This window comes from Takifugu flavidus, chromosome 3, assembly GCF_003711565.1.
Source record: "Takifugu flavidus isolate HTHZ2018 chromosome 3, ASM371156v2, whole genome shotgun sequence".
In the NCBI taxonomy this organism is placed as follows: domain Eukaryota; kingdom Metazoa; phylum Chordata; class Actinopteri; order Tetraodontiformes; family Tetraodontidae; genus Takifugu; species Takifugu flavidus.
In genome coordinates this window covers 15,806,202-15,819,324 of record NC_079522.1, presented here as the reverse complement: position 1 = coordinate 15,819,324, position 13,123 = coordinate 15,806,202, and the positions used below count along the sequence as shown (strand labels likewise).

The following is a 13,123-nucleotide window of genomic DNA, read 5'->3' as shown; positions in this document are numbered from 1 at the left end:
TGACACCCTTTTTATGTAAACCATCTTAAGTACTATTGCTTTCATTGACTTACGACAAAGTTGAACTGAAGTATGATTCATTTTTAGCACAATTCTAATAGGGCACTCACTCAAACGCATCTGTGTCCGTTTGTAGATCCGTTCCGTTTTCTCCCGCTTATCTGGATCCGGGTCGCGGGGGCAGCAGCTCCAGGAGGGATGCCCAGACAGCCATCTCCCCGGCCACTTCCATCAGCTCCTCCAGGCGGACCCCCAGCCACTCCCAAGCCAGGTGAGAGATGTAATCTCTCCACCTAGTCCTGGGCCGGCCACGAGGCCGCCTCCCGGTGGGACATGTCCGGAACACCTCTGAAGGGAGGCGTCCGGAAGGCATCCTAGCCAGATGCCCGAGCCACCCCAACTGACTCCTCTCGATGTGGAGAAGCAGTGGTTCTACCCCGAGCTCCTCCCGGATGTCCAAGCTTCTCACCCTATCTCTAAGGTTGAGCCCGGCCACCCTGTGGAGGAAACTCATTTCAGCCGCTTGTATCCGCGATCTCGTTCTTTCGGTCATCACCCAACGTTGGTGACCATAGGTGAGGATTGGGACGTAGATCGACCGGTAAATCGAGAGCCTTGCCTTCTGGCTCAGCTCCTTCTTCACCACGATGGATCGATTGAGCGCCTGCATCACTGCTGATGCCGCTGCGATCCGCCTGTCGATCTCCCGTTCCATCCTACCCTCACTCGTGAACAAGATCCCGAGATACTTAAACTCCTCCACCTGGGGCAGGACCTCCTCCCCAACCTGGAGAAGGCACTCTACCTTTTTCCAAGCGAGGACCATGGACTCTGACTTGGAGGTGCTGATCCGCATCCCTGCCGCTTCACACTCGGTCGCGAACAGTCCCAGCATTTCTTGGAGGTCCCTGTTCGATGGCGCCAGAAGAACCACGTCATCCACAAAAAGCAGCGACGAGATCTTCCGCCCACCGAACTCGACGCCCTCCACTCCCCAGCTACGCCTAGGAATTCTGTCCATAAAAATTATGAACAGAACCGGTGACGAAGGGCAGCCGTGGCAGAGTCCAACCCTCACTGGGAAAGAGTCCGGCTTACAACCGGCTATCCGGACCAAGCTCCTGTTCCTTTGGTACAGGGACTGGACGGCCCTTATCAAGGGACCTTCCACCCCATACTCCCAGAGCACCCCCCACAAAATAGTCCTGGGGACCCGGTCATAAGCCTTTTCCAAATCCCCAAAGCACATGTGGACTGGTTGGGCAAACTCCCAACTCCCCTCAAGCACCCCAGCAAGGGTAAAGAGGTGATCCGTGGTTCCACGACCGGGGCGAAACCCGCATTGTTCCTCCTCGATCAGAGGTTCGACTATCAGTCTAATCCTCTTTTCCAGCACCCTGGCATAGACTTTCCCAGGGAGGCTGAGGAGTGTGATCCCCCTATAGTTGGAACACACCCACTAGTACCCACTCTTAAAAATAGGGACCACCACCCCGGTCTGCCAGTCCAAGGGCACTGTCCCCGATGTCCACGCAATGTTGCAGAGGCGTGTCAACCAGGACAGCCCTACAACATCCAGAGCCTTAAGATACCCCGGGCGGATCTCATCCGCTCCCGGAGCGCCGCCACCAGGCAGCTGTTTCACTACCTCGGCAACTTCCACTCCGGAAATTTGATGGTCCACCTCCTGGTCATCCGACTCTGTTCCACCTTGAGGATACATGTTGGTAGGATTGAGCAGCTCCTGGAAGTATTCCTTCCACCACCGGATAATTGCCCCAGGGGACGTCAGCAGCTCCCCACGCACACCTAACACGGTCTGGGCAAGTTGCTGCCTGCCGCCCCTAAGGCGCCGGACAGTTTGCCAGAATCTTCTCGTAGCAGACCGAAAGTCTTCTTCCATAGCCTCACCGAACTCCTCCCATGCCCAAGTTTTTGCCTCCGCGACTGTTGCGGCCGCAACCCGCTTAGCCAACCTGTACCGGTCAGCTGCTTCCGGAGACCCACCGACCAGCCATGACCTGTAGGCCTCTTTCTTCAGCCTGACGGCTCCCCTCACCTCTGGTGTCCACCATCGGGTATGGGTATTACCGCCACGACCAGCACCAGCGGCCTTGCAGCCACAGCTCACGACAGCCGCCTCGACAATGGCGGAGCGGAACATGGCCCATTCCGACTCAATGTCCCCTACCGCCCTCGGAACACGATCAAAGCTCTGTCGGAGGTGGGAGTTGAAGACCAGCCTGACGGGTTCCTCCACCAAGTGTTCCCAACAGACCCTCACTAAGTGTTTGGGTCTGCCAGGTCCGCGCGGTGCCCCCCCACCTGATCCAACTCACCACCAGGTAGTGATCAGTTGATGGCTCTGCTCCTCTCTTCACCCGAGTGTCCAAAACATATGTTTGTAGATCCATTTCATGAAATAATCCTGAGGTGATATTTGGACCATTACAAATAGTCTAAATTACATCTTGAAAGATCAAACTCAAAGATTAAATATCTAAGATCACCATTAGAGAAAGCATGTGTTTCTACAAAAAGTTTACATAGTTTTGAAATGAGTTTTTTTTTTTGCTTTTAGATAAATACGGTAGAAGAAACTTCAACAGTCTAATCTTTTACTTTGCTGTGCATGGAAAGACACCTCACAGTAACAACACACAAGCACATTATGCCTAATAGATAAAAAAAAATCAAAACAGACCATGCATCAAGAGTTCATCTTGGCCAACCACTGCTTGCTTTCACTTCTGTAATCCAGCTGTTGACAGTGGTATGTACAATGATCCTCTGCCAGCAGGTCCACCTCTATAGAGATGCAGTCAGAATCAAGATTCATTTGCTTAAAATGGCTTCAGGCAGAATGGTGCAGCTCTGCTATTGTACACCAAATATGGACTGTGTGCGCGCAATACTGAATCTGCAATGCTGAAGTGCGGCACTGTTGATATATCCATGGTCTCTTCCATCCTAATGGTGGTTCATTTTGACAAACATCAAGCGGTTTTTGATTCACGTTAATCTTGTTTTTACAGTTTTATAAAAGAAGCAATGGTTTGGTACAAATTGGCCGTATGTGTACTTGATTTACTAGTGAAACATTTCACTTCTGAAAAAAGACCAATGCATTTTTAATGCACTGGTTTCTACTGGTATGCAGATAAGTCATTTCATTATTTTGAAAAAATGTACAGTAGACACTTGCTCTGAAAACATTGTGGCAATTATTTGTAAAAAGTATTTACTTTGCAAAAAATAAAAAATAAAACTAACTTTTTTAAAATGTTCCCTGATCTGAAATATAAGTATATCGCAATGAAATTGATGTCCTTGTATGGGCACATTTAAATACATACATCCATTTAAATGCATTTCAAATGTACTTCAATATGTCATCATTTTGTTTACTACTTTTATTTCCCTCATAAAGGTACTTGTTTAGTTCGAATACACTGCGTTCACAATCTGAGAGTGAGAGGCTGTCGTTAGAATGTGATGAATAGCTCGGAAGAAGTAAATTGCGAAATGATGGATGTTGCTGACACACACATATCTTCTCACTTTCACACTATTGCCTCATATTTCTGTTGTTTTTGGCCTTCCAACCCCCCCAAAATCTTGAGGGCAGTTGGCCTCGAGCCATAATCTATAGCTTCTGTCCAAAATCCTTCTCGACAACACAATGCCTTTGTACTTCAGGATCCCCTCTCCTGTCTTTTCACCCAGCCCCGAGTCTCATTCTTTTCCCCCCGGTGATTGTTTATAGAAGGGTCAGATCTATCTCAGCTGTTATCAGGGTCGTGTCACGCTGTGTTGTGTGTGTGCATGCCTCTGTGTGTGTGTGTGTGTGTGTGTGTGTGTCACACGCAGCGCAGCTTCATAAGCTCCTTTATCAGCCGTCCGGCACCCTCCTCTCCAGGCTCCCGCTGTCTCCTCTCATTTTTCCCATACTTTCACACACTGGCCCACACATGCTCCTGTCCAATCCCCCCTCCCCCTGCTCCGTCTCCCTCTCTGTCACTCTCTCTCTTCATTAATGTGCACACCATCCCACCACACTAACATTACTGAGCTCCTGCTCAAGCATCAATTTTTACAAAGTCAATTGGATGCAGTGTCACACACAGGTGTGTATTTAAAAAAAAAAGGCAACTGACTGTTTTATGTCCACTCCTCGTCTTTACCAATAATAGCACACAGCAGGCTTCTTACCTTATTACTGCAAGACAGTGTGGTGGATTATAGGTGGCCAGGATTAATATGCCTATTTTCATCCCCAGATAATTCCGTGTGCATGACCTTCTGCATAACTGAATATTCTATCCATCCATGTACCTGTTTTATCTTCATTAATAACACACTTAGAGCAAGTCAGCTGCAGGAAATACTGTGGTTTCAAAGTAATGTTGCACGTTTTGGCCACTGAGGTGAAAAATGACGCTTGTCTGAACGAGGCAGAGGATCAGAACTCTTCAGGTGCGAATGAATGTCGACATTTTAGCATCGTTTCGGTCACTGGAAAGACTGTGTAAACACTGATCTCAAGTTTTCTGCACCCCTCCCTCACCCTTGCACGTACGTGCACGCGCACGCATTCTCCTCACTCCAGTTCAGTGTGGCCGACGCGCAGTGGAACGCATGAGAAGAAGAAGAGAGGACTTTCGCATGTGCCAGCTTTGCCTCAGCAGCAAACATTCCAGCTCTTCTTTGGCTCGAACTATCACCTTAGAGTTCATGGAGAGAAGATAAGGATACTTTTAGAGTGACGCGCAGAGAAGCGCTGATGTGAGACCCAACATAATGTCTGCCGCTCAAGGACTCCTCAACAGCGTCTTTTCCTGCTCCTCTCCCGCGTCTAAAGCCATAACAAAACGGAGGCTACGCCAAACCCGGAGCCTGGATCCTGCCATAATTAGACACTGTGACACCGACACAGATGGAGCGAGCACTACATGTCCCGGACCGGCGGCGGCACCTGGGGACGCAGGTGCGTCTCCGGAGCGCTGGGCTGTGATGCCAGCGTTACGCGCCCGGATTCCGCTCATTAAGGAGCCCATAACTCCTTCCCTATCATCTCCTTCCTTACCTTTGGATGTGTCTCCATCGTCTAACTTCCACTTTGACTATGACACGGTGAAACTTGCCAAAAGGAATACAGCTGCGGATTTACCCTTTCTGTTGCGGGCACCGGGCGCAGCGCCGCCAGGGACACTGTTCTCCCCGCGGAGATGGCTGCAGAAGAAAGCACAGCCGGCCAGCTTTCACGCCTACGTTGTGTGGAAATTCGAGGTACGCCATTCAATGCATGCACAACTGAGTTGAGGTGCCATTTAACTCCATCCAGCTGTTGGATTCCAGGTTAGACAGTCAAGATTGTGAAATCTCCCTTTCCTTTAATAATAGTTTGTGGTAAAGTTGTGGGAAATCAAGACAGATAGTGTATGTGTTGGAATAGTGCAGTGGATGATTTAGGAGGAGGGAGTGCCGACCCAGCACTGACCTCCACTTGGGAACCGTCCAGAAACCCAAGAATCAAACCAGTGCTCCACAACTGCAGCAGATAGGTTGCCCATGGGTATAAGGGGAACCAACAAGGGGTTGATCACCTGAACCTCTCACCTGGATACTTTTTTTCCCTTCAGTCCCACCAAAAGTCTCACTGGTTAATTTCAAGAAAGGCTTCAGAGGATTAAATAATTCCAATAACCCATGCGATGAAGTACTCTGATTCCTCACTAAATCCCCCTTTTTCTTTCTATTGTTTCATGGCGGTTTGCTTAAGCCTTTGTCTTCATATGGGCTTCAAATTGAGTGTGAATAGGTGAAGGAATGGCATATAAAATCCTTAACAAAACATACTTGAGCGACTTATTTCCAGCAGGGGGGTTGGGGGTGGGGGGTTTAGAAACTACATTTTTGGCACAAATCCACCTGCTTCCTTTGTTAAGTTACTGTCTTTTTCTATGCCTGGGCTTATATTTATGCTACACTGCATGAGTGTGTGCTGCGGGGTTCTTAAGGGACTCAGTTCTCACGACTGCAAGGGTCAAATCGCACAACCCTTGATAAGCTCTCCCCCTTTTTTCCGATTCCGCTGCACGGCTCCAGCTACACTCGTTTCAAGTTCTTGCAGCATGCTCGCACACACGCATCCACATTCTCCTCCCTCTCTTCCTGTCCGAGATGTTGATGAGTCCATGCTTGTCAGGCTCTTTCCCACCACATGGACTCTCGGCACGCCGAGAATAACACGGAGCCTTCGGTTTGGAGTTGTTGGTCCGCACTGGACTGTGACGTTACTGTGCCCTTGAGTGTTTGCAAAAATATGGAGCCAAAAGCCTGGCTGTGTTGCCAGGAACCTTCACACACCATTAGCTTGACGTATGGAATGTAGTGAATAATTATTTAAATATTTCAGATGAAAACTCTGGGGGTAAAAAGAACATTTGTTTGATTTATATAAGCCACAATACACATCATGCAGTTTACTGTATTTGTTGGACAGCTCTATGTAAAGTAGGCCAGGTTATGCATTAGTGTCAAGCCTAGCTATAGCATGCATAGGCTAGCTGCTCTTATTGATCCTGTCAATATATTCGTCTGAATAAACACGAACAGTCTTTTGGTCATAAGTCTCTTATTTTGCTGAGTAGGTAAGTACTTTTGCAGTTAAGATTGCAATTAAAAGTCTTTGTATACATTCAGATTAGTGTTGTAAAAGTTGTATTAGTGCATCTAAAGGGATTTTAAATCATTTCATTGAATTGTTTTTATTCTATATTCTTTGATATTAGTCTTTTTTTAATGCTGCCAGAATGAAAACCTGCAGCTAAAAGGTGTTTCCCTAGTCACATGTACTACCCTGCGCGCTCGTGAAACACCATTGATTGCTACGTAAGCACAGTCCTAATTCTACATTCTACCTACCAGGTACGCTCCAAGTTTCCCAGAAGTGTACTTGCCCTGCCCATTTCATCAATTATGTGTCAGACGTGACTTCTGTACACTTGGGGCAGCTAGGTATCCCAAAATGCACTTCACCTCAGCAGCAGCAATAGCAAAAAGTTTGTACTTCAAAACTTCAAGGTATGAATGCTCAAGTACGTACTCTCGAAGTTCACAAGATCGTTCCTGCATGCTACCGAGTATTGAGGAACGGTGTTATTTTCCATACCTGTGTTCTCTGCTATTTGTGAAAAATCATTTGTTGCCACCCGAGTACTGCTCCAGTTCTAAGTACTCTAACTACTGAGTACCTTCCAAGTTCCTCAGATGCGTATCTGCTCTGCCCATTTTAAAAATTATGCAGAAAACCTCGTGTGGACTTGTGACAACTAGTTATGCCACAATGCATTTCTCCTCAGCCAGCGACAGTATGGCTGAAAGCACATACTTGGATGTCTGTCCCTCCAAGTTCACAAGTCTGTAAAAAATCACTAGCTTTGAGATGAACCCTTTAAATGGTCCTTTTCTTTAGCCACAATGCTCTGATTCACTTTGCTTGAACAGCGTTAGAGGGATCAGTTTTATCATCTGACTCTGACCCCATTCATCATCGAGCAGAGGGCCAAGAATTTCTCATGATTGCTGAAGATCCTCACCACTTGGATCATCTATCACAGCGTATTCACTAAACTAGGGCAAGAAATGCCGATATAAAAGCTAATTTCAGTCATTTACCTTTCTTTTGAGACCAGTGGAAGAGGGACTTCCAGACTTGTGGATGATCATTATCTCGAGATCGGAAGATTGCTCAGTGAATTTTAAAAGGTCCTAAGGGCAGTTCTATATCTTGGCGGGTCCGTTAAGCTTGTTTGGGTGTTTTGCCTTTTTGAAACACCCAAGCAAGGTGTGTTATATTGCATTTTTCCACTGCCGTCAAACCCAACGACGAGATTCTCTGTTGGCTGCAGAGCTGTGGTTGCACATCCAGCACTGCTCATGATTATTACCTCATCTCCATTACTAAGAAACAATAAACTGTGTTCCATATTTCAAGATAACATCTGTTTGTTTTCAGATTTATAGTATTCAGAAGCCACAGACTGGATGATTTTAACAAGCTGTGCGGGGCCCGGCTATCCCACTTGGCCCCAACGCCGTAAGTCTGAGCATGACCATTTAGAGTAACTGGTTCCAGTTTGGGAGGGAAAAATAATGGAAAATTGCGGCTTGCGTGAAAAAGATATTCACTGTTGACTCTTAAAGTATTTAGCTTAAGCTCAGAGTGTTGCCTTCACATGTGTGGGCCTGTGCTGATGCCTTTTAGGGTGCAGATAGGGCAGAGAGCAGGAGATGGAGCAATAAAGGCCTAAAAGTTGCTCCCACAGTGATATCGGCCACCTCAATAGCGGAAGAGCAATGATGCAAAATGTTGTTACAGCCGCGCTGGCAGTGATGGGAAGAGACTCTTCTTTTGGACTGATGGGTTCTCAAGAAGCATATCAACACACGCTCTTGCAAAATAACTCAAGTGGTTTCTTCAAGGGAATGGTGACTGGCTGGAGTTTTGGAGTTTAAGTAGGATAATGGACTGGACGCACAGAGGCTCAGAGAGGAATCTGCTCATTTATTCCCGCCGGTTTTTGGGGGTGCAGAAACATTTATTGCTAACTCAAATTGTCAAGGTTTAAAAATAGAATTCTTGATTAGCTAGAGAAAGCTTAAGCTAATAAAGCTAAAGGACTGGTTTTGATCATTCATAAGCCATCGATGGCTTCGGTGATGATACAGTAGGTGGTGATTTTAGTGTGTTTTCACAAAGCAAAGCTCATTTTTCTGCTTACTTTGTAACGGAACTGTGGTTTGAGCAGCGGGATGTATGGACGGATGGATGGACTCCCTCAAAGTCAAGACGTAAAAACAGAAGCTGAGTGTTTATTGAAGCGTCATGTGAGCAGTGACTTAGGTGTTTAGGTGTTAGCATTCCTGAAATTCTTTTGAACCATCCGTGTTGTTTCGTATTTATTTGTCATTGGTGAGACAGACCTACATCAGAGTACTTAGAGTTCAGAGATGAACTAAAGAAACACTGTCATTTGTTTTCTTAGGACCTCTGAATTTGTTTTCTTGGCTATGCTAGCCCCATGGCTCCATATAGCAATGTTGATGGACCACTCACAGGTCAGACCTTAGCTTCTATTGCACAGTTTGGCACATTCCTCATCCCCCAGAGCATTGAAAACAGGGACTTGAGTGATATTTGATTGATAATCCTGTCATTATATGATCACAGTACCCTTTTTTTTTTCAAATGAGAAAATATTAGCCTGCTAATACAACCCAAACACTTGAGGACTCCAGAAGTATATTTGCAAAAGTAAATTGGGCACATTTATTTTCATTTCTATCACAGATGCACAATATTGTCTGCATGTTAAATAATCAGATGAGAATACAAATATAATTTATCATTTGTATTCACTGAAAATCTAATTTTAGCTAGTAAAATCAACAGTAATGATGGGTTTTTTTAAATTTATTTGTCATGCTTACACTTTCTAAGGTTACATGTGGTGCATTAACATCGCGCAATAAGGTGATTTTGAGAATCAAAAATGAATTTACCAGAGTTTAAGTGAAAACCCTGTTATTAGCGACAAAAGACGGGTAACCAGAAGGGAACATACCAAACTAGCTTGGCTCGCTGCCACCACACCCGACAACAAAACAGCTGGCAACGTGCACAGAGTTTGCCCTGGATTTCTCTTGAATGATCGAACTAACCGAGCCGAAAATGCAGCAATTTTACCCCCTATTATTTCACGGGTTTAATCGAGGCAAGAAAAAAGTGTTCGCTTCTCTTCCACACCAGAATCCTTAAGTCATGCAGCAGTGATATAGACTGCCCACTTCTGTTCCACCCAAAAATCTCAAAAATGCTTTTGCGCCCACTTAATTGCGCACAATAGGAAGCAAACATTACGGAATTCCTGTTTGTGAAAGAACCTGGTCTGATCTCTGCTTCCTTTAAAGGTAACATTTCCAACTCCTCCAGCTTCGCAATTAAACAAGAACCTGACTAAGAGCTTAAATCCATTCAAGACGGTTTGTTGGCCATGGTTGGGAATTTCCTGCATAACATTACTTTGAAATATTTTGATACCCCCCCCCCCCCCCCCCCCCCCCCCCGCCCACACACACACACACTCACACACACTCACACACACTCACATGTTCACACACACGTACACATAGGGCTGTGAAATATCTATTTAAAAAGGGGAAGATGTGTTTTCAGCTCCTTTAAAATGTTTTTTTTTCTCCAAACTGGAGAAACGGTGTATCTGACATCTTCCTTGGCCCTCATGCACATGCCTCCAATCACATAAGACAGGCCACTTGCTTGCATCACTGTCGGCCTCCAGGAGCAGTTTTAAAGAAAAACAATGCATAAATTTATTTCCGGCTGTGGTCCAAATTGAGGTGTTTACAGCAACAGTATGACAACGGAGAGACTGCTAATCCAGCCTCACCCACCAGGGGCAGATGTGATCTTTTCCCTAGTTAATTGGTCAATTGGATTTTTAAGAGGAGAGTTCAGCTTAAAACTTACACCCCTTTCCATGATTATATGTTGTTACAGAGAGGCTGCTTCAGTTTGCATTTGTTTGGATTCGGTTTGGATTTGATGCCAACTAACTACGGTAATCAACCAAATGAAGCAAACTATCCTAAAAGAGGCTCTTCCAAGCTCTCCCAGCTATGAAATTAGTTTAGTCCTGTGTTTTAACAGTGCTCTCTACTCTACTTGAGTTTTAGATCATTGAGAAACTCTCTTTTGAATTTAATGGACCTGAAATCAATCACAATAGCAGGAGGGCGTTTAAGTCTTGGAGATTGTCTTGGAAAGAGCGAGGCTATGCAACACTTCGCTCTCCTCCCCAATTTCCTCCCTAAGTTCCGTCAAAGTGAGGAGGCCTGAGTTGGCAGGACGAGGCCAGGACGGCTTGATGTCCGTGGAATGCATGAATAAAAGTGCTCGGCAAAAAAACAGGAACTCTGAGTCAAAAAAGTCATTCAAGTTTGAAAAAAAAAGCGTTTCAGGGGATTTGATCTTGGATCAAGAGGGTTTTAGCAATGGAGACATTGCTGCCATTATTCCATCATAGGTTGCTATGAAAACTGGAGAACCTCAAACTGCAAAAGAGGTCTAGTCATGGTAGAAACTGGAGAAAGTGCAGCCGCTGAACGGAAATCAAAAGTCAAATGATCCTGAATTATTTACATTGCAATTGTCACCTCATTTTATCCAATTAGGGGACAGTTGTAATAATTGAAACTATGGTCTTGTCCTGATCGTTATAATAAAATATCATAAAGGAGCAAATACAGCTGTTTTATTGAGGGTGTCCTTGATGTGACGTCTGGATCCAACTGAACAGAATCCCTTTAACAAATACCTCTGAACCTGTTGTTTCTTGTTGCTAAACAGCCTTTGTTATGGTGTACGTGAGCCGTGCACCGCTCCCCTCCAGGGAGAAGCTGTAGTTTGATTACAGCCCTCATTAAGCTCAGTGGGCCTGGTTGTTAGCGTGCACAGAAAGGCCACCTGGAGTTGGATGGAACGCGGCTGAATGAGAACCAAACGTCACTCAGTTCAGGGTGGATCTTACAGAAGCAGCAAATATTGCCCAACATTTCATTTATCTTCTTTATATTTGACAGCTTTAGTTCTTTTAGAGTTAAAACATACTAAATGGGTTCCCTTTAGTATAATAAAAAAAATACTTTTTGCCATTCAAAACCCAAAGGAAGAATCATATCATAGAACTTAAACATTCGGGTGAATCTTATAAGACACAGATAAACAAGTGAGCTACTGACGTCAACTCAAAGAAGCACGTGCCCACCATTTAGTGAGATCCCTGGCCCAGTGTTGCTTGGGGGAATTCTATTAACTGGGGCTTATCGACAGTCATTTTATATCACAAACCTCTCTCAGTGTGCAATTAGCCCGTTTACTACTCTATCAGATTACCCGCGTGTCATTGTATTAATCCCTGTTTCGAGATTGCACACATTTTCCCATTCATGGACGCTTATAGTCATTATGCTAATGCTGTTGGAAGCTCATTGCTTCATTGGAAATCTGGGATCAATGTTTGATCCGGTGAGATGATCTGAGGGATCCAGCCATACCATACCATATTTTCACGACCATAAAGTGCACTGTATTAAAAGGCGCAGTCTCAGTTATGGGTGCTATTTCTGTATTTAAAACATACATAAGGCGCACCGTATTATTAGGCGCATGCTGAAACATACAGTAAAAAATGACAACGGAAGTAAAACAGTGAGTTTCGACACATTTATTGAACAGAATATTCATTTCCGCCACAAAACCATCAAAGTTTTCATCTTCTGTATCTGAATTAAACAGCTGCACTATGTCCAACATCCCGAATTCCTCTTCTTAATCATCTGAATCTGACTCACCGACCGGTTGTGGTTCAGCGTTGATTTTGTGAAAGCTCTTCCAATACATGAAGACGGTATCATGGCCCATACATCTACAATCCACCTGCATATGGTGGCATAACTCGCCCGCCGCTGCCTCATAGATGTGGCTGGGCGCGGTTATCTTGTCGCCGCAGTAGGTGCGGAAGATGGCCGCCCTCTCCTGGTTAGGGTTAGGGAAGATGGCCGCCCTCTCCTGGTTAGGGTTAGGGAAGATGGCCGCCCTCTCCTGGTTAGGGTTAGGGAAGATGGCCGCCCTCTCCTGGTTAGGGTTAGGGAAGATGGCTGCCCTCTCCTGGTTAGGGTTAAGGAAGATGGCCGCCCTCTCCTGGTTAGGGTTAGGGAAGATGGCCACCCTCTCCTGGTTAGGGTTAGGGTTAGGGAAGATGGCCGCCCTCTCCTGGTTAGGGTTAGGGTTAGGGAAGATGGCCACCCTCTCCTGGTAATCCGCGGGCAGCCGCTGTGCAACAGTTGTCCTCGCGCGTATGGAGAGATGCCGCCTCCTCATAAGGCGACAACACTAAGATTGCTCGATTGCCATTTTCAGCCGCATATTCGATGGCCTGCAGTTTAAAGTAAGCCTCATTCATATGCGTCTCGCTTGACCGGCGCCATTTTAGGGGGTCCTTACGCATAGGTGTGCCGCTAATCGATTGGCGGAGCG

General features: G+C 45.8%; 1 protein-coding gene across 2 annotated transcripts in view; it reads left to right on the top strand.

Moving 5' to 3' along the window:
* Window positions 1-4,621: 4,621 nt before the first annotated feature.
* LOC130522304 (rho GTPase-activating protein 6) overlaps window positions 4,622-13,123 on the top strand; it is a 58,413-nt gene continuing 49,911 nt past the window's right edge. For both annotated transcript variants that reach the window (XM_057026484.1, XM_057026483.1), the window contains exon 1: window positions 4,622-5,289. In XM_057026484.1, the coding sequence (XP_056882464.1) occupies window positions 4,801-5,289 (489 nt within the window). In that variant the 5' untranslated portion in view covers window positions 4,622-4,800. The remainder of the gene's footprint in view (window positions 5,290-13,123) is intronic.